Source organism: Sphaerodactylus townsendi, linkage group LG14 (genome assembly GCF_021028975.2).
Source record: "Sphaerodactylus townsendi isolate TG3544 linkage group LG14, MPM_Stown_v2.3, whole genome shotgun sequence".
Lineage (NCBI taxonomy): Eukaryota > Metazoa > Chordata > Lepidosauria > Squamata > Sphaerodactylidae > Sphaerodactylus > Sphaerodactylus townsendi.
The window spans coordinates 7,792,725-7,818,555 of record NC_059438.1 but is presented as its reverse complement, the minus strand read 5'-3'; the positions used below and the strand labels follow the sequence as shown (position 1 = coordinate 7,818,555).

Sequence of the window (25,831 nt, the reverse complement as noted above, 5' to 3'; positions counted from 1 at the left end):
TAGACTTCTAAGGTTTCAGCATTATTGTCTTACAATTTGGAGAAAGCCCTGGTTTAAGACAGCGATACAAAGGATTTGTTCTATCGATTACCAAAACATATACATGTTGTGATGCTGTAGCATGTAGACCTTGTTCACTATTAATTTTCCAGTACTTTAGAAGCATACAAACTGTTTAAGGCAGGGGTTCCGAATCTTTTCACACCTGCAAGCACCTTTTGAATTTTGAGACAGGGTGGTGAGCACAGATATAAAATGGCTGCCACAGAAAGTGGGGCCAATTGTAGTCGACCCACGTGGTCAGCGCAAGAACGAGGCAGGGAATGTGCAATCTGGTGGAGATGCGCCAGCAGGGAGACCGGAGTCCGGTGTTCCTGAATCTCAGGTTCCTGGCACCTTTATTGTTACTCTGCTCCGAGCGTGTAGGAGGAGGACGGGGAGTTCGGGAGGGAAAGGTGGAGATCACCATGCGATGCATGATCTCATCACAGCTACGTCTGCCGGAGAGAAGGGAGGCGTAAAGCGTCTGAGCCTAATCCTCACCTGGGGGCAAGACCATTGTCCCTGCGCCCGGTGATTGAGCCAGGCAGTTCATGACCCGTGACTCGCCGAGGATAGAGAGGTAGAAGTGCGGTGCATTGCTGGGTCGTGAGTCGTTAAGCGTCCCAACGTTCTACTCGGCACTGCTGGGTGAAGGCAGTCCCCATCTCTCCTTTTACATTTTAGAAAAAGGGGACGAAATGCTAAAGAGGCGGAACCCAAAGGGGCCTTGTCTCCTCGCCATCTGGTCAAGCTGACGAGCTGCTTGTAACATTAGAGGCAACAGGGGCAAGGGAAATTGGGGGTTTCTTACACCGCGTTACAGGCAATAGTAGACACGCATTGAGCGAAACAAGATCCGATAGCGAAGACGCGAATTAAACCAATGCAGAGCTGGCGTAGCATCAACCATCACTCGACGGCCAGCTCAGAGGGGCTGACCACCAATGGGGCAAAACATCATACTTCAGATTAGATACAACTGTGCAGCTCCGCGTACTCATATGAATCAACTGGGAATTATCAGAAGATTAAAACAACACATATTATGTACATTCTCACAACCTTGGTGATGCAATAATAACAAGTAATCAATAAGCGGCGCGATTGTCTAAGTGCGGCTTGTGAGTTCCTGCTGCTTTCGAGGCCAGGGCATCAGAAGCTGGTGGAGGTGGAGTTGATGGACCGCAGGGCACAGGCCAGCCGGCCAATAGTCTTAGCATTGTAAGAAGCGGAGTCCGGGGACTCCCACTAGGAAGTCGCGAGGTGAACTCGGCCGGAGAGAGGCTGACAGCACGTCGCTCAAACAAGAGGGTCCGAAAGGCAAGCCGGGCCCGGCTGGCGGCGTCCAGACTCCGAGTGGAGCCTGGGGTAGGACAATGGTGAAGGCGACTGAGGCAACAAAGTTCCGGCAGAAATTAGAGCGGGGAATATGAATTCGCGTCCTCTCCCGCTTGGGTCAGAACCAGCCCTGGGGAGCAGGATGTTTCGAACAGGGAATGTCCTCCATGTCGTGCGATTCAATTGGCGGAGCGGCGAATGGAGGCGAATTCGGTTCCCGTTTAGCTCGCCCGATGATGCGGCGCCAGGTGTTAAGGAGAATTAAAGTGAAGTTAGCGACAGTCTTGAAGTGACAAAGAGCGCCAGCGAAGGGAGTTTTAGACGACAGGTCCCCAGTAGAAGCAGCTCATAGAGGTACCCCACCTGATGGATGAGGCATTCATGAAGGGGCTTAGCCCAGCATCCCGTAGGAAGTCTCGAGCACTGCAGGCGAGGCAGGCAGGAGCTTGAGCTCCGACTCCCTGGAAGTACTGGCAGGCAGAAGGATGAGGCGTTGGCAGCGGCAGCAGAAGCGCTGCTCCCAGATGTTGGTCTGGTGGCTTCGTCAGGGGTGGCGGTCGCCATCGGCAGGAGGCATGAAACGCGAGCAAAGGATGGTGGCCGCCGAGTTGGCAGTGATGATGCGGCTTTAGAGGTTCTCTCGGGTGTCACCGGGAGGTGGTCTTGCTGGCGCAGCAGCTCTAGGAGCTTGTGGTGATGCATGGCGTCTCCCCAGGTCATTACGGGTCTTTGAAGCTGGCCGGCGTTTCCTGTTGAACCCACATGAGCGGGATCCTTTAGAGAAGATCGCGTTCCATCTCCGGGATAGGGTTGGTTTCCTCCTGGCGCCTACATTCCATGGGTTGGCTACCTAATGGCGAATAGATCCCACCTGAGGACCTGTAGGAAGAGGACTGAAAGCACTTGCTGGATTGCAGGCCCGAGGTCCGCGCCGAGCTCTCAATTCGGCGGATGGCGGAGATGCGGGATGAGGATTTAGTGTTTAGATTTAATATAGGAAGGAAGAGGAAACGTTTTTTGCAGCACCTGTGAAGGTTGCACAATGCAAACCCTCACCAGGAACCGCCTACTCCTCTTTCTTTGGTTGATGACTTAAGGAGGGCAGGAGGTAGAAGGCGACCCTGGTAGGAAATGTCAACCAGAAGCGTCATCAAGTGCGTCAAAGCGAGGTCCGAGCCTCTGAGAGGAAGGAGGAGCAAGGCCGAGGTCCTGGGGATTGTGGTATGCATGTAATGGTAACACAAAAAGGGGCTTTGGAAGCACCTTTTTGGGGATAAGGTACATCGAGGAGATAAAGCAATCAGGCAATTAGAGGCAAATTCCTGCATACACACAAAGAAAAAAGGAAGGGGTTTCTGCAAAGGGTTAACACGTATGAGAACTGGCTAATGCAGGAAGCTTGGATGGTGCTAAGGTTTTGATCGAGATTATCTTTGGAGATGCTGCCCGCCCGGAAACCACTCGGCCAAGCATCTTAAGTGATGATAGTGCTATAATGCGTCACCACTTCCCCTTAAACTGGAGACCTGTCGACAGTGCTGGCGGTATCAGGGCGGGCCCAGATTTCCCTATCCAGGAGGGCCAGTCAGCCAATTTGCCCTCCATACTCTACAGTCGAAAAACAGAAGGAGAGAGGAGGGAGGAAACGGTTTCATATGGAAGTGTAAGCAGTCTTGGAGGCGATTGGATCAGTGATGTAGCGAGCTTTACCAGCATCACCGGAACCAAATTCGTTTTAACCTGACTCATGAGGGTCCTTCCCCAGAGATTGACATGGATGTCTAAAAGCGATGGGGGGGACTGTGACTTCCTTTCGAGCCCTGGGCTGTTGATGCGTGGCGGGCCCGGATGCTCCGTCTCGGGAGTTTGCCCCACCCCAGATGTCGCGGGCAAGCCTCGATTGACCACTGGTCCGGGCCACTCGGCTGCTCTGATAGCAGTGGCTTTATCAAGCGCTGGTGTCCACCGAGCGCCAGACTTACATCCCTTCTATAGGCGAGCTCCAGATATGGGCGGGAGCTCGATAGGCGTCTCCACCGCTGCGGCGGTGGTGTAGGCCTCGCCATGTTGGCTGCTGGTTCGTAGCCTTTATTGGAGTGCGGCAGCGGGCGGCGCATGGGGCAAGAAGAATCAGCTGGCGCCTTAACGCTCCGGCGGGCAGCTCCTGTGGGATGTTTGTCCAGACCTGGAAGGATGAATTCCAGGTGCCAATTAAATTAAATTCCAGTCGCTCGGGGACGATGAACAGTCTATTCAGCGGAGGCCTTTAACGCTTCCCAGCCCAATAGTCCCGGTAGAGGATGGGCTGGAATCATAGGTTGGGGCGGCGAGAACCTCGTGGGGAACTTGAAGGAGATGGGCTGGGTGCATGCGGCGAGATACCCGAGGGGTGGTTTGGCGAGGGGCAGCAGCGGCGTTTGGGTCTGCTCTAGTACTCTCCTCCTTGGTCCTGGGCTGGGGAGGCAGCCGGGCGGGAGTTTCCCGGCGGGCAGTGCGTTTCCTCCAGCCGGAAGCCTTTCTGGCAGCGTAGGCTGGGTTTAGGTGGCCTTCTCCTCCTGAGGAGGACCCTCCTCATGTCAGGGTTGTAAGCCCCCCGCGGAGCTGCCACCATACCGGAAGTGTCGGGGTCTGCGCGGTTAAAGCAGTCATCCTGAGACCTGTCTCCGCCCGGTGGAAGTGCCTGCGGCGGAGGCTAACTTGGTAAAGGCGGAGGACCCGATGTCCTGGCAAGCCTTAAGCATATCGGCCAGTTCAGGATTTTGCCCAGGCCCGTGATTGCCCTCGGCACTCCGTGGAAGCGTTCTCTTTGCGGCGCGCCAAGGGAGCTCGTTTTTGACTCTCGCTATCTACACCATGGCTTCCTGGAACCTGTTCACAAATTGACATAGGGCTCGCAGGGGTTTTGCGGATGGAGGAGAAACTCTGGGTTAGCTGGCGGCATTGGGGACTTTGACAAATGCCTTATAGAGAGCACTCAGAAGGCGACCGTAGGTGACCTCAGGCAGGATTAATCTGATCGTTGGGATTGTAAAGCATCCGAGCGTAAAGCTGGCCCGGCGGTGTAGAGGCGCCCGCCAGAGGTGGCTGCTCTGTTGAAGCACTGCTGGCGGAACTCACTTTCCCAGACCTAGGTATTGCCGGGGCTCAAGGCATCACGAGGTGTAGTCTTCAATTATCTAGAACCGATAGGTGGTTCCTTGCGATGGCCTCCAGCATGCCACCTCTCCGCGTAGGGAGCTGGTAGCTCGATCCGCGTGCTTTAGGGCTCAGTAAGGATGTTATAGCTTAGAGGCGGTGCACCGACAATACGCCGGATGACCACCCTCCCCTCGAGGTATCTGTGAAATGGGCGGGGCTGTCACAGAGAATCTCACGTCGTCTTCCGTCAAGGGTTTCTTTCTTCTGCAGATAAATTGGCTAATAGCGTTCGCGAGAGTTTTAACCAGCGCCATTAAAATATGGCGCTGTAGATGCAGTGGCTTCGGAAAATGGAAAGGCGGAGCAAGGAGGCTGACTGAGGCAGCGGGAGAGTTTGAAATGGGTATTGGGCGAGGGGGGGGGCAGAAGGAGGACGAAGCGTCAATTTTGAGTGGATAGAAAATTCGGGGTTGAAATTGAAGGTGAAAGATCGAAGAGGCCTACAGCAAGGGGAGCCATAGGTCTGCAGGCTGATGGCGACAAAACGTGTGCCCTCTCCGCGTCAGTAGCGGCGACATCGGTAGCGAGGGCTCTGTCGAAGAATGGCCCGATGTTTTCCCAGTCCTTAAGATTCAATGTCCCCCCCCTCTGGGTACCATGGACACTGAGCTTCAATCTCCTCAACCAATTTAGCGCCAGCTCCTTCTCTTCACGGGGACCCTGCCGCCATTTAGTTAGCAGCTTTCAGTTAGATCAGGTGCTTGTCATAAGCCCTGCTTTGCAAGCTCCCATGCTCACCCGGTGTTCAAATCGGACGAAGAGTGTCCACCAGGGCCAGCGATGTCTCTGAATCGCCCGATCCGAAGGAAGTTGGCTTTGATACGAAAGCGAAGTCCCTGGATCGCGATCCAGGACTTGATATGTATTTCCCAGAAGCGGCGGTGAGCAGGTGGAGGTTCCGAAGATTCAGGATTTAGGCACCAGCTTGATGGAAGCCCGTGGTCGAAGCGCAAGAAGCAGAGCGAGCGGAGATAACATCTAGTGAGATGTCGCTTAGCGGGAGACCCGAGGTCGTGTTCCCTAGCGAATCTCCGTCTGCCGGTTCCTGGCACAACACCTATTTGTTACTCTGCTCGAGTGTAGGAGGAGGACGGGGGAGGTTCGAAGCGGGAGAATTGGGAGATCACCATGTGATACATGATCTCATCTGGCTTCACGTCTTGAGGAAGGGCGTAAAGCGTCTGAAGCCTAATCACCTGGGGCAAGACCATTGTCCACTAAGCCCGATGATTGGTGGGCAGTTCATGACCCGTGACTCATGGGGGGATGAGGAGTGGGGGTGCGGTGCGACCAGCAAGGTCGTAGGTCCGTTGGCGTCCCAACGTTCTACTACGGCACTGCTGGGTCGGCAGTGCACTACTACAGCCAATCACAAAATGCCAGGCAGTGAGGTTACAGTGGAACGTTCCGTCAAGTCACGGCTGACCTATGGCAACCCTGTAGGATTTGCAAGGCAAGGGACAAGAAAAAGAAGAAGACGAAGAAGAAGAAGACGAAGACGAAGACGAAGAAGAAAAGAGTCTGGATTTATACTCAAAGTGGCTTACAAGCTCCTTTTCCTTCCTCTCCCCACAGCAGACACATTGTGAGGTAGGAGGGGCTGAGAGAGTTCCGAAGAACTGGGACTAGCCCAAGGTCACCCAGCAGGAATGCAGAAGTGCAGAAACCCATCTGGTTCACCAGATAAGCCTCTGCCACTCAGGTGGAGGAGTGTGGAATCAAACCTGGTTCTCCAGATTAGAATCCATCTGCTCTTAACCACTATACCACACTGGTGTAGTTTGCCATTGCCTGCCTCTTCTTAGCCACTCTGGATTCCCTTGGTCGTCACCCATCCAAGTACTAATCAGGGTCAACCCTGCACAACTTCTGAGATCTAATGAGACAGGGTAACCTAGGCCAGGGTAACCTAGGCCAGGGTAATGAGACAGGGTAACCTAGGCCAGGGTAGTTAAGTTATGCATAATTCTAATAGCAATATCAACATTCCAGGCAGACGCTCTAGTTGACAGAATGCTTTTGAAAAGAATGAATTGTTTAAAATATTTTGTTGCAGACACGCAACTTATGTTCAATAACATAATGAAGATCCTTGGGCTGTGGTGGCACCTTCTGCCAAAGCAAGTTTTGAAAAACTGGCATTGCTAGTAAGCTATCCAACAGCCAAGGGAAGGCCTGATCTGAGCAAGACAGGACTGTCAAAGGCTTTCACAGCCGGATTCAACTGGTTGTTGTGGGCTTTCTGGGCTGTGTGGCTGTGGTCTGGTAGATCTTGCTCCTAACGTTTCACCTGCATTGGTGGCTGGCATCTTCAGAGGTGTAGACACAGTGTGTAACAGACTTCTCTCTGTGATACACCTCTGAAGATGCCAGCCACAGATGCAGGCGAAACGTTAGGAACAAGATCCACCAGACCATGGCCACACAGCCTGGAAAACCCACAACAACAAGACGGGACTGTTTGACCCTCACTATCCTCTCTCTTAAGTAAGACATCAGGTTGTTTTAATGTTCAATTTAGCAACTTTTTGCAAATGTAAATGATTTTTGTTAGCGGCTCTGAGAAAGTCTTTGACCGCAAAAAGCAAGGTACAGATTCTCAACAAACAAGTGACTGCAAAGTATCCAATTTAGACTCGGTTAGCAAACAGCGTCTGTTTCTAGGATGATGGTAAGTAGACCATGTGCTGGATACAGCCTAGCTTGTTTTGAAACCAGTTCATCTCACTTCCCTTTTTCTCTTTCTGTATCTGTAATGGTCTTGCAAAAATTAACCCATTTTATACCAGATGTAGATTGATGCTCCTTCGCCACACACAGATGGACTTTTCACATAACAGAACCAATAGAATGAAGAAGTAGATATCCGGTGACATCCTGTTTCATGCTGCACTGAACGTGGCTAGTCTTAAAAGTGCCACTTAATTTCCATTTTACTTTTTATCTCAGCCTAGTCAGCATAATTCTTTTGAAGATGAGAGGAGAAGTCTCGGTAATTTACTGACTGTTGCCTACCCTCCAATGTTTCCTATTACTGTATTACTATTTGACTTGTGGGTGCACAGTCCTACATTTATGGGAATACAAGAAGGCTTTCATGATTATTATGCTTCAGATTGATTCCCAAGACGGGACATGATATCAAGTTGTTGGAAGTGACCAAGCCCATGAAACCGAGGGCGAAACGGGTGTCTTATCTGGAACTCTCCATCTTCATTGTCCGTATTTGACTTTTTTTTATTATTATTATTATTATTATTATTATTATTATTATTATTATTATTATTATTATTATTATTATTATTATTTATATTTATATGACCGCCCTCCCCCGGGGGGCTCAGGGCGGTGAACAAAACATGAATAGAGCGCAATAAAATCAAAGACTAAAATCAGTTAAATATTAATTAAGTTGGCTCTATATAAATAAATCCCACCCCATTAAAACGCAGCATACTAATCAGCATAACAGATGGCACCAACTATCAAATCCCCTAAAAGAAAAGGGGAAGGAACGGCAGGATCCACTGATGTTATGGGGGGGGGGGGGAGGCCCATCAGCAGCCAGCCTCCCCGAAGGCCCGGCAGAAAAGCTCGGTCTTACAGGCCCTGCGGAACTCATTAAGATCCCGCAGGGCCCTGACAGTTGGGGGAAGAGCATTCCACCAGGCCGGGGCCAGGGCAGTAAAAGCCCTGGCCCGGGTGGAGGCTAGCCGCATCATTGAAGGGGCAGGGATCACCAGTAAATTGGCCTCTGCCGAACGCAGAGACCGGTTCGGGACATATGGGGTAAGACGGTCTTTCATGTGTGACTAATCGTTGAAACTGCCAACAATTACAAGAGGACCCTGTACTATGGGATACCATTTCAGAATCTTTTGGACTTAAGACCTATTGAATTACCAATGATTCTGTTACAGAATTATGACATATTACACTAATGCACCTATTTATGCACTTTTTTGGGGTGTGTGTGTGGTATACACATTTTTGCTTTTTTTTCACATTAATGTAATGTATTTTGCATTCTTGTATTTTCGCCTTTGCCTTGGTGTAGTAGGTTCTCCTTTGTCCCCTGTTGTAGCTTTGATACACCTTTTCATTTGGTATCATATCCTGCTCATTAGCCAAGACTTTAATTTATCCAGCAGGGGGAGTAGCATCCCAGTTTTGTGATGTAGTGTGCCAAGCAGTGTGTGACATTTTTTTTCCAAAGGGGATACAAAATAATGGGGAGGTTTGGATGACGGGTGGGCCATTCCATTTATCCTAACAGCTTTTCTGCTTCATCTCTTCGGATTCCTCCTCTCACGGCAACAGCTACCTCATTTAAGAAGGCCAAGAGTAGACATCCTCCTCACTCTTTTGCTAGTGGCAAAGGTGGGGAGGATTTTTCTTTTCTTTTCTTAGCCTTTCAGGGATCTGTGTATTCCATTTGCTATCAGAGAGACTTTTGCTTAGCTACTGGTTTCTATAATTTCAACTGGACAGGTGCCATGTTTTGCTCCGCCTCCCCAACATTCCATGCACCCACTGAAGTCAACTGAACATTCCACCCAACCAGGCAGACAATTCAGGGGCGTAACGAGGCAAACTGGACTCCTGGGCAAAACCTGAGTTGGATGCCCCCCCCCCCATGGGCGGCCACCCCACCACTACCCAAAACTTTTTTTTTTGGACCAGGCCATTGGTGCCTGCAGGGGTGCATTTTTAGACATATCTGCGCCAAAATGACATATTGGCACCCCGCTGGCCAATCAAGCGGCAGGAGGAGGAGGAAGGGCCACGGCCCAGTCGGCGCTCTCTCTCGGGACTCGTCACCCTGGAGGCGATGGGGAAGGAGGGAGGGGCTCCCGTCATTGGCTTCAAACGCCACCCCCACTTGGCCTGGCTCCCCCGGGACCCCCTCCCCCCCCTCCTGATCAGGTGCCGCAGCTGAGGAGAATCTGCCCCACAATGCTCGGGAGAGCCCCCGTCCCTCCCCGGGACCACGCCACACTGACCTCCGCCTTCGCACGAGACCGTATGTGGATGTTATGGGGGGATTCCGCTATCTTCCCAGGCCTCTTTGAGCTTGGCAGCCCGTTAGAGCAATGTAGCCGAGAACCCTAAGGCGCCACCTTCGCACGAGGCCCCACGTCGAGGTTGTGGCGCGTCTGAGCCTCTTTGGGCAGGTAACACTTGGGCAGGTGGTAACACTCTTTGAGAGCATGCTAACGCTGTCCGAGAGCGTTGTAACGCTTTCCGAGAGTTATCGGGGAGTCTCGGACAGCGTTAGCATACTCTCGGGAAGCATTACAACGCTCTCAGAAAATGTTAGCATGTTCTCGGGAAGCATTACCACGCTTTCGGAGAGCCCTCCGCAGCGGCTCCCCTGCCCACAGGGGCCCCGACACGCCACATTATAGCAGCTATAACCTGAGAAATGCCGCGTGGTCAGTGGCGGGGGTTGCGCTTGTAATTCACACCTTTGGCCACGGGAGGGCAGCAGCATCCCCAGCGACTCCCCTGCCCAAAGAGGCCCCCCCCCTGACCCAAACTGCACCAAACCTGGGGGGTATCATCAGGACAGTCTCCTGATGATACCCTGAAATTTTGATGCCGATACGTCCAAAAATGCACCCCCTGCAGGCCAAAATGTGAAAAAACAAAAAGACGGATTGCTCACATGCCCCCACGTGACTCAAAATTCCGATGCCCTGGGCAATGGATGTTACGCCCCTGAGACAATTGGGCTTTAACATCATGGTCTGGAAGCTCCCACTACCATGTTTGTTTTTGAACATCCAGCCTAATGAAGGGTTGCAGAGAACATGAAAGCTAGCACACAGTTGTGTTATTTTAGTTAGTCTTAATAAAAGGTACAAAATAGAATTTGCATTGGTTTTCATAGCTTTGGAAATGCCATTATATTCTGACATATCTTGTTTTGTAAATGTTCTCCTGCCTGACTTGAGTAGCCTCAAGATAGTCTGATCTCATCTGATCTCAGAAGTTAAGCAGAGTTGATCCTGGTTAGTATTTGGGTGGGCAACCTCCAAAGAACATCAGGGTCATGACATGGATGCAGTCAATGGCAAACCACCTTCAAACATCTTTTGCCTAGAAAACCTTGTGGGGTCACTGAAAATCAGCTGTGACTTGAAAGCACACACACTCAAAAAAGGGCTTCTCCCCGCCATCTAAAAGTCTACTGATGAGGTCACGTCTCCAGTAATGCACCATGCCATTCTTCTTAAACGACTAAGAAGGAAATTCTTGTTGTCCAAGAACTGTCTGGTACTAGTCTTCACTGAAGGCTTCCACGAGCTGAAACAGAACCCCTGTAAATAGGCATGTCCAAAGACACGATCTGGCTCAGTTCAAAGAAAGTTTTCCTCTTGATCCAGCGCTGAACTCTTCCCAGTTCAAGAATTACTGGCAGTAAAATGTCAAGACGTTCTCCTGATTGCCTCGGGTCAGGATGACAGGAGGTCTCAGATCTTGTGACAGGGTTTCCAGCCAGGCCATATAGAGGCTACTGGGACATCTTCCCTTTCTGCCTATCGGCAACGTTCTGCAATAGAGACAAGAGATACAGTAGTGAGTGTGGTTTGCATTTTATTAGTTTAGAATTGAAATTGTGAGGAAAGAGAGGACAGATCTGTTGGCAAATGTTTTGTTTTGTATCTTTCTTTCATCAGTGAAAATCTGCAGTTTGCTGGCTGGGCCACTAGACAGTGTAAAAGTATAAACTGTAAGTAATAGGACTGTTAATGAATTTAGCATGGAGTGATAGATGGAACCTCATGAAAGACTTGTGCTCTAAAGAATGGAACAGCTAGGTATGCAGTGAACAGTTATGTCATTCTTTGGCCGAATTAGCTTCCTGGGTGGCATTTTCTCTCCCTTCCATCTTATTTCCCAATGAAAATTGATCTGACCACAAACAATTCCTGTAAGGAGACTCAAAGGGGCTTACAATCTCCTTTCCCTTCCCCGCCACAACAAACACCCTGTGAGGTAGGTGGGGCTGAGAGAGCCCCAAATAACTGTGACTAGCCCAAGGTCACCCAGCTGGCATTTGTTGGAGTGCACAAGCTAATCTGGTTCACCAGATAAGCCTCCACAACTCAAGTGGCAGAGCGGGGAATCAAATTGGTGCTCTTAATCACTTTACCACGCTGGCTCTCAAGGCAGCCCACCCCACCAGCAGCCACATGTGGTACCCCCTCCCCGCCTGCCCGCCCACCCACCTGAGCTTGGTAAACACGCTGTTTCTAGGGCCTGCCTGCAGTTGCAGAAATGGGAGAATTCTTACAAAGCTCCTGAGGTAGCTGGTCAGTTGCTGCTTTCAGCATGGTGGTTTATGTATTATACAGGTGTGAGCTAAGCAATATATTTCCATAATTTGCTTCTCCTTGAAGGTTCCTGATGAGTGGTGTGAAATTTCAGCTCGTTAAAACAAACAGGAGATTGCATTTGAAGATGTGGGCTCTCGTCCAGAATAGCTGGTGCTGGGATCCGATTCCGTTAGACTTTTAGGAACTGCTAGGTGCTTGGTGCTGTTTGTTTTTGCCGCAACAGATTCACACAGCTACCTGTCTGTAATTATCCTCATGAAAGGCACTCTGGTTCGATTGTAATTCCTCTTACTCACATGAATATGAGGGCTGCATCCCGGGAGTAATCCAGCAATATCTCATTCATCCTCACTTGCCGAAGGGACTGAGCGAAGGAAAGAGGGAAGAAACTACCATTGATCATGATTGCCATAACACAGATATACTTTGGGTCAGGTGCCTTTTTTTATGCATCTCTAGAAATATACTCACATTCCATACAGACATAGTTCAAGTGCTGAAACTGACGTGGGAAGTCTCTCTTTGCTAGCACTGCCTGCTTTTGTGGGTAGCTGGGCCCTAAATGGACTCCTTTTCCTCCTAGTGTTGCCAACTACCGAGAGGGACCTCGAAATCTCCCAAAATTACAACTACTCTTCTGACTACAGAGGTCAGTTCCACTAAAGGGCTGCTTTGGAGGGTGACCTCTATGACATCATACCCAGATGAGGTCACTCCCCAAACCCCACCCTCCCCAGGATTCCCCCCCCCCTAAATTTTCAAGACTCTCCTAACCCAGAGGAAAAGAAGAGAAGATTTTTATCCTCTGCATTTCTCAACCTCGTGGATTCTCAAAGCAGCTGACAATTGCATATTCCCTTCCCCTCCCCATAACTAGCACCTTGTGAAGAAGCTGGGGTTGAGAGAGTTCTGAAAGAACTGTGACTGGCCCAAGGTCACCCGGTAGACTTTATGTGGAGCAGTGGGAATTCAAACCCAATTCTCCAGATTAGAGTCCCCCGCTCTTAACCCCGATACCGCCATACAATGCCACATTTCCTTCTCCACAGAGTGGCAGGAGCCACCAGGGAAACTTCAGTTCCATATGTTGCACCCTTGTGCGGCCATTTTGAAAGACTATAAAGCTTTCCAGATTAGGCCAGGGGTTTGTCTGGACAGCAGTACATTTAGAGGAGCTAGGTTGACTCCTTATTTAATGGCTGTTTAACGTCCAGCACGGACTCACTGACAGAATAGTGGGGGAGGGGGGGAACCTACTGCACAGAAGTCAGAAGGAGAAAGTTTTTGTGGCTGGCCTGGACAGAAACACAAGGAGCCATGAAACACAAGGGCCACAGCAAGAAATCCTGCTTCTCTCTCCCCCATTTGCTGCACATGTTTTTGGCTCAACAGAACCAATGCAAAGCCACTCCAAGGCACCAGTCAGATTGTACCATGTACTGTTTTATTCATGCAATTAGATTTGAGGTATCCTTTTCCCACTACCAATTTAGCATGTTGGCTTTTTGAGAGCTCAGAATTTCCTCTGGAAGCTCTGAAAGCACTAAGGCCCTGGGACCACCCAAAGGGCAGCTCCCCTCATCTGTGACAGCAACATCTGTAATACACGGCAGCATTGGTTCCAAACCTTAGCTTTGTTTTTGATGACCTCTTCGTCAGAAATCTTCCACGGACAGTCATGTCTCATCTCATTTACCACCGTCTCATCTTTGAATCCATCATGAAGTCTGAATGGGGCAATTAAGTCATCAAATCTCTTCACACTGTGAAAAAAGCCATTGATTCCGCCTGAGCAACCATACGCACTTGGTAACAAAGAACCTCCCAAGATTATTCCCTCTCCAGTGGATTCCTATATTTAGCGTAAAGTTGAACCACTGGTTCCCTATGGATCCCAATCAGCCAAAGGTGCTGGTATAAGTTCATAAGAAACCTCTTAACCTTTGGGCCAGAAATTATTAAAAACCTGAACTTCATTCTTTTCTCTTGTTGAGATACTTTCAAGCTGGGATGTTTCAGTTGTAATGTCAATGTGTTAAAAAAAATTTTCCTGAGAAGATTTAGGATCACATTCTATGGGCAGATTCCCATTGGGAACTAGTTAGGAATCCATCAATCAATCTGTTGCAGTCATTAGTAACTGGGCAACTTTAAACCAGTCATTAATAGCATCGCAACCTACCTTATGAGATTATTGTAAGGACAGAATTTGTCTTTAACCTACTTTATGTAAAGACAGAATTGATTAGAATAATCACCCCAAGCATACTCTTCCAAACAACTTGAAATAAGAACAGAATATAATAGCAGAGGGATTACATTCTCATAGGTCTCTAAAACTAGTAATGGTTGAATCCAGATATTTGGATTCTTACAGGTGAAATATTTTGGGCTAATCTAATTACAAGGAACAGAAATTTGAGAGACCATACTGAACTGGAAAAATTACTGATATATGGCTCTAAACAATTTCTATCTGGGTGACCTTAGGCCTTAAGCTTCCCTGACACCTCTGCTTGCCCACACTCTTAGTAAAGTCCTTCACACTCCTTTGCTTTGGGCCACAATTGTACTTGTCTGTACAATATATATACATGTAGAAGGAACCAAGGCTAGAAATCAAAACGAGTGAGCAAAAGTACTATTATAGTCATATTTACTGTTCAGGTCGAGGTTTCTGATTGATATCTGGAAGGATGTGCACCTCGTGGAATCCAAGTCGGAACTTGCTTAGCAGGGAAACTATTCTGTAAAAGAGGAGAAGTGGAGAGGAGAGTTTCCTGTGTTTAATAACACATCTTTGCTATCTGAACGTCCATTCTCCACACCCAAAACCAGGCGTCCCCAACAAGGTGCCTGCAGGTGCCATGGCACCCACTAACACATATTCTGGGGCCCATCGATAAGTCTTTTAGTAAGTAGGCGAGGATAGGTAGAGGTTTTGCTCAGTGGGGTCTCATGTGCTTACTCAGATATCTTGTCCATATTACTTAGGGACCTTGGATATTTTTGATCTTACCTGAAGCTCTCTGAAAATCTTTGGGAAGATTCTGCCCAATCATTCAAAGGTCAACTATGAATTATTCCACTTCCTCTGAATTATGCCAAAATTCTAGCCATATCACTTGGAAAAATTCTAACCACTTGGCAAAAAAAACTCACGCCTTCCTCTCTTCGTCCATCCTGTTGATCTGCCCACCAACAAACACCCGGATCTTGCATTTTCCCCACCTCTTCTTGCGGCCAAGAAGGTATGGGATCAAGAGAGTCAGGCCTGCAAAAAGGAAGAGCATGAGATGGTTTATTTTAATTCTAACAAATTCGAGTAATTATGAAAAGTCTGGAAGGGAGTCATCTATAAGTCTCCCTAAAAACAGGGGCAAAAGTTGTACTCCAGATTGTTGTTGTTGTTGTTGTTGTTATTATTATTATTATTAATTCAATTTGATAAACCGCCCTACCCCCCGAAGGGCTCAGGGCGGTGTACAGCAAAACAAGAACAACCATAATAAAACAAATCGAATAACCCCAGTTAAAATACAAATCTTAAAACTACAGCAGCAGCAATCCACAATAAATAGTTAATAATTAATAATAAGGGGCGTCTGGCATCACACCCTGGCGATCAAGACCTGGGAGTGGACGAATTCTGGGAGGGGGCTGGCAGATGGTCAGGTGCACAGCCAGTAAACAGGGCAATAAGAAGGGGGTGGAATCAGCGGCCGGTCCCCCCAAAAGCCCGGTGAAACAGCTCAGTTTTACAGGCCCTGCGGAATTCCCCAAGGTCCCGTAGGGGCCTAACTGCTGGAGGAAGAGCGTTCCAGGTTAAAGGGAGTTTCCTGATCACTTTTGTTGTAGACTATTTGTGAGTCAGCAATGTATTCTTATCACTGTTCTTCCGTAAGTCCTATATATAAACAGGGTAAATATTGGGTATTCGTGCACTTGGCATGCTTGAATGCAATTCTAGAAATGAAAAAAAGTTTTCAGATTTTTTTCAGGAACCAAAATTACCTCCATCATCAAACAGCCAATAGATGTCAATCGTTTTCTTTCCTTGCTCCACCTGGAAAACAGTGCTTGCCTGCTGTTCTGCTACCAGAGCATCAGGATCCACTATAAATGCAGGAAAAAAACCCTAGTTGTATGAAATAGAAACCATGCCCAAGATTTCAAATGCAACCCACACAGTGGAATGATAATTTGCTCAAACAATGAAATGAATCTACTGGCTATACAGAGATGCTCTACCTGTCACTCTAGACACTTCAGAATCCTGACATTGTCAAGTCAATCAATTGTACAATCACTTCAGACTGGTACATGAGAAAGGAATTTATATTACAGAGGTGGGATCCAGCAGGTTCTCACAGGTTCCCGAGAGTAGGTTACTAATTATTTGTGTGTGCAGAGAGGGGGTTACTAATTGGTGATTTTGCCACATGATTTTTGCCTTAGTTATGCCCCTCCTCTCAGCAGTAGTGCGCAGAACTTGAAGCAGTCTAGCAGGAGGTGCACCGGCGTGCGTGGCAGCCTGCGCCTGCGTGCATTTGTTTCCCGCCCAGGGACCGGTGCAGTGGCTGCGTCCTTGCCACAGTCCTGCCCAGGAATGCCTCGCCCCCGGAATGCCCGGCCATGCCCCCGGAATGCCCCGCCCAGCCCCACTGGCGCTACGCCAATCCCACCACCATGGGAACCTGTTACTAAAATTTTTGGATCCCACCACTGATTACAGATATGCCCTTAGATGGAAGCTGGCAGTTTTACCAATAAGAGAATGAACCAAATCTCTGAATCTGCACCTTTTAACTGCCAAGACAGCCTAATCTTCAAGTCTCCCCTAGCACCTGCCTCCTCAGATTATTTAACTGAAAATGTGAATGGATTGAATGTGGACTCTCATGCATACAAAGCATAGATTCTGCTGCTGATCTATGAACCTTCCTCTACTAGACAAGTCCTTATATGTTTCCTCCTGCAGAGCAAATAGTAGAGTGTTTGTGTGTGACGAGTGTACAGTTTAAATCAACACAGCAGTGGAAGGTTAACTCTACCTGTGACCTCAATCCAATTTCACTACCCCGGCCCTTCTCCCTAGACACGTATAGCTTTAAAGATAAAACATGGGAGACACCGATGACAAATCGTGCCGCCCTTAATCAGCTGCCCCACGCAGGAGGCTCTGCTAATTGCACAATTAATTGGATGATGAACATTTGCGCTCCACAAGGAGAAACCTGCTTAGAACTGACATGTGCTCATTGCTGGAGGGGCATCGTCGTTCTTCTGGGGATCTCCTTCTGGGTCAAAAACTGGGTTAACTGGAAAAGAGGAAAAGATAAATGTCTGTGCAAGAGAGATATGACACTTTGGAATTAATAAGCAAACCAATGTTTCCCCCACATAAGGGACTTCTTTATACTTCAGCTATTTGGTGGGGGATGTCAGGTTATTGAATTTGGTGTTTTAGACTGTGCTTTGATGCTAAGCATAAAGTTCATCCACCTTTCCGGGTTTGTAGCAATCACTTAGAGCTCTCAAATAAACAGAATCATCTTCTGGAAATTCTTCTGATGGGCCCCTAGCAGCCCTTGCCAGGTACGGATGCAAACGTATGCATATTTGCAATGGGAACAACCTCTTTTTATTGCTCCATAGACCAGTTGCTGGTCCCGGAGCACATGGCCGCCACAAAGGCCAGCCTGGCTTTTTGTAGCCTCTGCGGCCTCCCCCCTCCCCTGACATCACCTCTGCCCTCAGGGGCATGGCTCGGAGGCCAGAGGCTTCCTCCTGCACTTCCTGGGCAGCAACTGCAGCCGTGATCACAGCCGCCCTTTCCCCCCCTCGGCTTTGTTTCTTCTTTGCAAAGCAGTGGCTGCTCATGAAAATAGACCATGTATTAATCTGAATCTAAGCAGAAATGGATCACAAGGAGTACTTACTATGAGCTTGCATCAATCGGGAAATATTTAGCCCTTCTTTCATCCTCATCATGCACAAGCCATACTTGAAGTCAAAAGCATCACTGGGAGGGAAGGGAAGACAACAAAATGTAAAGAGATAGATCCAGGGACCTATCGAACAGTTCAGAAGCGTAACTTTCTTGGCTGCATAGGAAGGAGATTAAAAACTGTGTTTGCCAAAGCTTGTAACGCTGGGGCCATTTAACTCCTCTGCCACTGATTGCTGGCTGTCTCAGGCCCTTTCCCCACTTACCCTTGTCGGAGGGTTGCTGCGCACAATTCACAGCGCGTGCAATTCCTGGCGCGCGCCCCAGCTTCCCCACGACCCCGCGCTCTGCGCTCTGCGCTCTGTGTGGGGTCATCAAAAGGCGCCATTTGAAAAGGCGCCAGGAATTACGTGTGCTGAGGGGGCGCGAGAGAGGCAGCGTCGGGGCGGCTGCGTTCTCGCCGCCCCTGAAGTGGGGAGTGCAGCTGGACCCCACGCTACTTTAGGAGAGTAGCGTGGGGCTTAAGGTAAGTGGGGAAAGGGCCTCAATTAGACCAGAGCCCTAGACTTGCTTTCACAACAGAAGCTGAACATACTGTCTCCAGAAAAGAAATGTAGACAATCCATACTGTATATTACATTGAAATGAAAAAAATAACTAGCATGTCAGGGAGTGCAATTCTGACAGAGCTTCCTTCCTTAGTTTTCAAAGTGCAGAGAATTTTTTTAAAGTCAATAAATAGTGGGATTACTCAAGCATATGAGCCTCACCAGCAGCCTGACATAATAAAGCCTGAGAACGAAAGACTTCAGACAGATAAAGAGTTAAGACAGTCAAAACTACAGATTCACTTTAACAGATATGGGAGCATTTCTTTGTCAACTTACTGCAGAATCCCAATGTAGTCTTCCACTGTCTGGGGATGAGCTGTTTGCCAATTTTTCTTGTATCCAATCACTAAGACATTGGGTTTCATTTTCCCAAGACCGGTGGCCTTCAGTTAAAAAAAGAAAAAAGTACTTAAAACATATGTTTACACCCATTAACTACTAATTTTGTTCATTTTAAGGAAAGGAGCATATGGAGCTATCATTTTGAGTTGGATAAAGGGCTTCATAATATGAGCACTTAATGAAGCTTTTCTTTGAATATAAAATATTACATCAGAATTGTATGACAAAGACCAAGGATCCTACTGGCTTCATCCGAGCTTAACTGAACTGGATAGTTGGTATAGTGTGAGGGCATGGACCATGAGCTATGAGCTAGGCTGCACCTAGTTTTTAAAGGCTAAGTATATGTAGAGAGATCAGAGCTGCATCCTTACATCACTGGCTATTGAGCAGTCCTTGTGGTCATCTGCAACTAGATTGCCTTGTCCACCCAGGAAAGTTCATTTGCAAAGGATTGCTATTGTACTGTTATAGTGCAATATGTGAATGTAACCCAGGGCTAGTATTGTGAATCCCCTCCTCAGAGATACAACCACCCCCTTTCACCCATGTGCAGAATGTAATCATTTCAATTGAGAATGCTGGACATTTGAAAGAACCATTTCAGGATTTCTCAGCCCAGCAGTTACAGATTTAATTTACCTTCACATCCCTGGAATTCCAGTGTCCCATTTTGTTCTTTTACCTGCATGAGTATCTGTGTCCCAGTTCTCAGGTCCTCAGCTAAGACATCGGTATAGAAAGCCTTGATCTTTCTCATGGTGAGCCACTTGGTATGGCCCCTCGATGTGAGCCTGAGTTCAGACAACTTCTGTTTCCATGGTCCCTGGGACAACACAGGAAGAAGGAGGAGGAGGAGGAGAATTATAAAATATATCAAGAACAATTGTGATATAGATAGAAGTGCAAATCCACATGTTTCAAAAAGCAGCATCAGTGGCTGGGTTTTAGTTAATAATTATTTTTGAAAATGTTTGTGTGCATATAAGGATGGATCCAACCTACTTCTCCTTTCCATCTCCCCTAACTCCACTTCTTACTACAGCCTCCGTCTCACATGGCTTTTGTCCATGCAGGTTCCTAGAATCATTTTTGGGTGGTCAAAGGGGACCCTTCCTCTGTTTTTTATATCTGCAGAAAAGCTGGTTGGATTCCCACTGGTTGGATTTCCACTTCCAACTGAGCAATTAATATTTTGAGTTAGCATTGCCGCAACGCAACAGGCAATAAATACTCACAACTAGCACATTCCCACAGATCATCAGGCTCAAGTTTTTGGTGAAGGTTCCCACGAAATCCACCAGTGCTGGTCGAAAATTGGGAGGGCCAGTGAGGACCAAGCATTGAGGCCTGGTGAAGAAACAAGCAGCAACTGTAGATGTGTCATTTGCAACAGAGCCTGGCCTACCATGAAGCAAGACTAAACAGCCACTCCAGGTGAAATATTCAGGGCAGCTGAAGCCAGGTGTTGTTGTGTTCATTCTTCTCCTCATGGTACAAAGCTGGACCTAGGCTGGCATCACAGATGTCACTGTGGTCCTCCTTGCTGGCCTTACCCTGGAGGTGGGACAGGCTTTGGGCAGTGGCCCAACAGTAGGGTTTCCAACTTTAGGTGGGGGCTGGAGATCTCGCAGAATTACGACTGATCTCCAGACTATAGAGATCAGTTTCTCCACAGCTTTGGAGAAGGAGAAGAAGAAAAGTTTGGATTTATACCCCACCTTTCTCTCCTATAAGGAGACTCAAGGTGGATTACAAGCTCCTTTCCCCCCTTCTCCCCACAACAGACACCCTGTGAGTCAGACGGGGCTGAGAGAATTCTGAAGAATTGTGACTGGCCCAAGGTCACCCAGCAGGAATGTAGGAGTGCGGAAACACATCTGGTTCACCAGATAAGCCTCTGCCACTCAGGTGGTGGAGTGGGGAATAAAACCTGGTTCTCCAGATTAGAATCCACCTGCTCTTAACCATTACATCACACTGGCTCTCATTGAGAGAATGGCATTACAGCCTTGCTGAGGTCTCCCCCTTCCCCAAAACTCAACTCCCAAACGTCCATGGAAAGTCCCAAGCTGGACTTGGCAACCTTAGTGACACAACTGACTTTCCTAATATAGAAGATGACCCATCTGCCCCTTATTTGTGGTGCTGTTGCCAAAATGGCTCCATAGTCAAGCCAGAAGTGTCTTTGGTTTACAAGGGTTAGAGTTAGCACAGGAACTGGACTTTTTTGCCAGAGTCCTTGTTTAGAGACCTTCAGAGCTTTAGGCTTACTTACCTGTAATTTTTGATGTGCTCATCGACCTCATTGAGTCCCACAGAATAGTTCAGGGCCATGTTGTAGGAACCTGCCTGGACTGAGGAGCCCCAGTTCACTTCTACAGAAAGAGAAATCATTACAGTCCTCTCAGTCATTTTGTTTTAACTGTAGTTGAAGTAGCCATAGTTGTGAATGTGACTCAATTTGGTATGGTATGATGCTTTGGGCTGATGGACTTCACACACTTCATATATATCAGCATCATGTTTCTTGCAGCAGTCTTGTATATAACATACTCATGCTTGTTTTCTGCAGTGCCCTTTCCACATTCATTAGCTAACATTGATGCTGAATTAGGGACATGCTAGATCTGAACACTTTGCCTGACAAGCTATTTGCAGATATGGTAGGCTAGGCACTACTTGCCATGCCTGGAGACCCCTTAGTGCACTAGGCAGCAATTAAGAATATTTCCATTGGTTTTTCCCATTGAGAGCTGCCCAAAATACTATTGTTGGTTGCTGTACATGGTCATCCATTGAAAGAAAAATACATAGTGTAACATTTTCTCCCGTGTCGACATAATAATTCCAAATCCTCCTAAAACGCTATGTCAGAAAAGCCCAAAATTTATTAGTGGAAGATCACACATGGGCACATGAAGCTTCTGTATACTGAATCAGGCCACTGGTTCATCCAGGACTGTTTACTCTAACTGGCAGCTGCTCTCCCAGGTCTGAAATAGAGGTCTTTAATAACACCTTCTACCTGATCCTTCCAACTGGGGATGCTGGGGATTGAGCCTGTGACCTCCTGAATGCAAAGCAGATGCTCTATCAGGGAGCCCAGCCTCTTCCCCTGGATTACATGGATGAAGTTTCTGCAAGGAGTAGACCACTCAATGGAATCACTTCTTCACTCAGAACATTTATTGCACTCTCATTCTTTCACACTAAAATCAGTCTTTTCATGATTGGTGCCATGTTGGAATAGCATCAGTTCTTGTGACCATGAAAGGAACCCATCACTCTTGGGCAGTGTTTTCCATCTGCCCGAACCAAATGTCTGAGCTGCTGATGCCAGTTACCTACCGGGCTTCTTGTACAGAACATATCCCAGCAAGAAAACCACAATCCCAATGGCAATGAGGGCTGCCCACCAAGTCAGCAGAAACATAATGACCACGGACACGATGGCACCAAACAGAGCTGCCCACTTGCTGTAATACCGAAAGGAAGGCCTCCAACCTGTATGGACAAAGCATAGGAGATTAATAATCATAATGATGATGGTGGTGACAAAGATGCTGAATACAAAGCATTATACAGCATTTTATATACTTTATCTTATAAAACAGTGGGATAAGGTAAGTCAATATTATTACCCCAAAGATCAATGAGACTTTGATTCTTATCTTGTTTTGGAGAAAGCAAGGGAACTGCTTATTTACTGTTCAAAAATGACGTAAAGCTCTAGCCTGCAACAATAAAAATGACCCCTGCATCATGGAAAGATAGTTGAGAAAAAATATTCCACATACGGAGGAGGCAAGCCACTTAGGACTGCATTATTGTTGGGTGACAATATCATTATCAAGGGAACCCAATAAGATATCCAGATCTTGTACCTACTGAAAGGCTCTGTCTCAGCTGGCTTGATACACAGGGTTGCATCCAGAACAAAATTTCCCTTTGCACTAGAACTCTTGAGCAAATGGAAATGCAAGAAAAAGACTGTAGTAGCCACTTGCATTCCTTCTTGCGCAAGATCTTGCACTACCAAGTTTTGGGCACTATAGTATATAGGTAGGAAAGCATTAGGTGTTGCTCTAGATCAGGGGTCGGGAACCTTTTAGACTCAAAGAGCCATTTGGGCCCATTTTCCCCGGAAAAGAAAATTCATGGAGCCGCACGGGAGGGACTTGCTTCTCCCCCGCCTCTGTGGGCGGGATCGGGAGGCGCGGGGAGGCCGCTCTGGCGGTAGAGGCCACCTCGGGCAGGTTTCACTTTCACCGGCCGGGACAGCTGCAGCCAGGGTTGCTGTTTGCCTCCTCCTTCTCCTTGCTCCTTCCTCCTCTTTCGACCTTGGTGCGGTGTTCCACTTCTGATAAGCGAAACCCATCAAAAAAAATCCTGTGCTGGTAACCCAGGGCTGAGCTGGGAATTCCGGACTGTTTCTTGAATGATGGCTGAACGGTTGGTGCTGGCTTTTTTTCTTCCATGGTTCTCTGAAGAGCAGGTGCCAGGCACCAGCCGCTTCCGCCCAAAAAATCCCCTCGGAACAGTCCAGAATCCCCAGCTCAGCCCTGGAGTTGGCAACGCAGGGGATTTTTTTTACGGTTTCGCTTACTGGGGAAGTCGAAACTGAGCTCACAGCTGGGCGGTGGCGTGGAAGGGCGGGTGGTGGCGCGAGGCCGCTTCCTGGGCGGGCGTGGCGCTGGAGGTCAGCTCTTCCTGGGCGGCGCGCGCTGGAGGCCGCTCTCCCGGGGTGCGGCACGGAGGCCGCCTTTGGGGCGGCGCGAGCCTCTGGGCCAGGAAGGGCGGGCGGCGGGCGCTGGAGGCCGCCTCGGGGTGGCGCGAGCCGGGAGCCGCTTTTCTCTGGGGTGGTGCAGCGGCGCAGAGGCCGCTTCTCTCTCTCGGGGCGGGCGGCGTGCACGGATGCCGCTTGGGGCGGCGCGGGCGCTGAGGCTGCTTTCTCTCCCGGCCGGGACGGGCGCACGGGCGGCAGTCTCGCGTGAGGGGAGCAACCACGCTGCCCAGGAAGGCGGAGTCAGCACCACAGGCTCTAAGAGCTCGCTTATGCTCGAGAGCCGCAGGTTCCTGTCCCTGCTCTCACTTGAGATCTTGTGTAAGCAGAACTCTATTAACTCCATTTATGTTTCCACTTGTGTATCCCTGGATCCAAACCATGGCCTACAAGCCACATTAGGCAGGTATTCCCTGCCTTTGTGACAGAGATCCTTGAAACTACCCTGTGTCTAATCTGGTGGGTTAAACTCAGCTCCTGTACTGTGCATGTTCTTACCTGGTGAGTTTGTAATGGAGGCGTGGAAGCAGCTAAAGTTGATGAGAGCATAGGAACACAAGAAGAAATTGGAGATGATGGGGGCAATGGCATTCAGTTCCGCTGAGGGATTGGGAAGAGATAGATAGATAGATATTTATTATTACGGCCTTTTGGCCAGCCAATAGTTTAAAATCAGAGTACATGTGAATACATAGCACTCCACTTATACAAAAATATAATATAAATTAAAATCCATTATAAAGGGAAGAGATAGATGACTGATTAGTTTTCTTAAGTTATTAAAAAAAAGTATAAAAATGATTTTAGGGATTGCAGAACTGGGGTTTTTTTAAGTGCAAAATTAAAAAACCTTTCATCTATCAGTGCTCACAATACCCCAATTGAATGCTACCTGGTGGTCTATTATCCCCATGAACTTACCAATGAGAATAAAGCCAACTGCAATAATGTAGGTCAGCATGTAACCCCTGATAGGCTCATTGTTTTTTCCATAACCTTTCCCAAAAAAGCCAATGACAGGATAGAGTTGATCCTTGCACAGGCACTGTTGGAGAGAAGATCGTTTTGTCACTAGTGATACTATTGTCTAGCAATCTGAGCTCCAGCTCTATGATTCCAGGTGAAGACAAACATAAAAGGATGTACAGCTCTGCTAGAACAGCCACCAAGCTGCAGATTCAGTCTCTTTTGCACTGGGCTGTTACATCTGCTAAGACAGGTAAATACGAGAGCACAAAAGAATTGTGAATGCCACAATCTCACCTGGAAGACTTTCGGTGCTGAAACAAGGCAGGCCAAAGCAGAAGAGAGGGTGGCCCCAAAGATTCCAGCTGTGATCAGGGGTGCAAAGCCAGACACCATACTCATGGCCTATGCGGGGAAGCAACCAACAACAGGTCACATTTGCAACATGCACAATGTGCACAGAAATGCATGAGGACATGTACACCACTTGCATTCCTATCAATGAAGGCCAGGACATCGAGTCTCATGAAAAAGGGAAAACTTTGCCTCCATCACAACAGCATATCTCACTGCAGGGCTATTCTGTTCCCCATAGGAGCAGATGGAAGCTACATGCTTATAGGAGAATATTCACATTGCTATTGGGCTGTAGCTCACAACACACTCACAAGGTTTCAGGCTCACTTGCTAAAATCTCCAGTTAAAAGGATATCTGGAATCAGAGCTGTGAAAGATGTTGGTCTAGCTAGCAGGGGTGGTCAACCTATGGTGCTCCAGATGTTAATGGACTACATTGGGAATTGTAGTCCTTGAACATCTGGAGCACCATAGGTTGGTCACCCCTGGCTGCTACTTGTCTGACTTGACAATACCAGATCATTCGCCAGATACATCGCAAGATAACTTCCAATGTGCATGTCAGAGAAAGAATTAACCAGATAGTTCATTAGAGCAACTATACCAATTCCTCTTCCTTTGGCATTACTGGGGACTGGTTTTGCCCTCCCTGGTCCTTTCTAAGAATGTGATCCTCAGAGACAACAGAATTAACCAGGAAGAACTGACCAAATAGTTCATTAGAGGGACTATACCAATCCCTAAACTTTGGCATTACTGCAATTACTTTTGCCCTCCCTGGATCTTTCAAAGCATGTGATGCTCTGAAACAATAAAGGAGCAACCAGCAGCCATGGAGCAGCAGTGGTGCAATGGATAAGAGCAGGTGTACTCTAATCTAGAGGAACCGGATTTGATT

At 48.1% G+C, this 25,831-nt stretch overlaps 1 protein-coding gene across 1 annotated transcript in view; it reads right to left on the bottom strand.

Annotated features, from left to right (window-relative positions):
* Positions 1 to 10,435: 10,435 nt before the first annotated feature.
* SLC12A3 (solute carrier family 12 member 3) overlaps positions 10,436 to 25,831 on the bottom strand; it is a 30,305-nt gene continuing 14,909 nt past the window's right edge. The window contains exons 11-26 of the mRNA XM_048516050.1: positions 24,874 to 24,981; positions 24,532 to 24,655; positions 24,109 to 24,210; positions 22,176 to 22,331; positions 21,103 to 21,202; positions 20,063 to 20,174; positions 19,510 to 19,650; positions 18,759 to 18,865; positions 17,864 to 17,946; positions 17,174 to 17,242; positions 15,936 to 16,037; positions 15,084 to 15,195; positions 14,582 to 14,668; positions 13,549 to 13,684; positions 12,218 to 12,285; positions 10,436 to 11,134 (exon numbers count right to left, since the gene is read on the bottom strand). Of these exons, the coding sequence (XP_048372007.1) occupies positions 10,993 to 11,134; positions 12,218 to 12,285; positions 13,549 to 13,684; positions 14,582 to 14,668; positions 15,084 to 15,195; positions 15,936 to 16,037; positions 17,174 to 17,242; positions 17,864 to 17,946; positions 18,759 to 18,865; positions 19,510 to 19,650; positions 20,063 to 20,174; positions 21,103 to 21,202; positions 22,176 to 22,331; positions 24,109 to 24,210; positions 24,532 to 24,655; positions 24,874 to 24,981 (1,749 nt within the window). The 3' untranslated portion in view covers positions 10,436 to 10,992. The remainder of the gene's footprint in view (positions 11,135 to 12,217; positions 12,286 to 13,548; positions 13,685 to 14,581; positions 14,669 to 15,083; positions 15,196 to 15,935; positions 16,038 to 17,173; positions 17,243 to 17,863; positions 17,947 to 18,758; positions 18,866 to 19,509; positions 19,651 to 20,062; positions 20,175 to 21,102; positions 21,203 to 22,175; positions 22,332 to 24,108; positions 24,211 to 24,531; positions 24,656 to 24,873; positions 24,982 to 25,831) is intronic.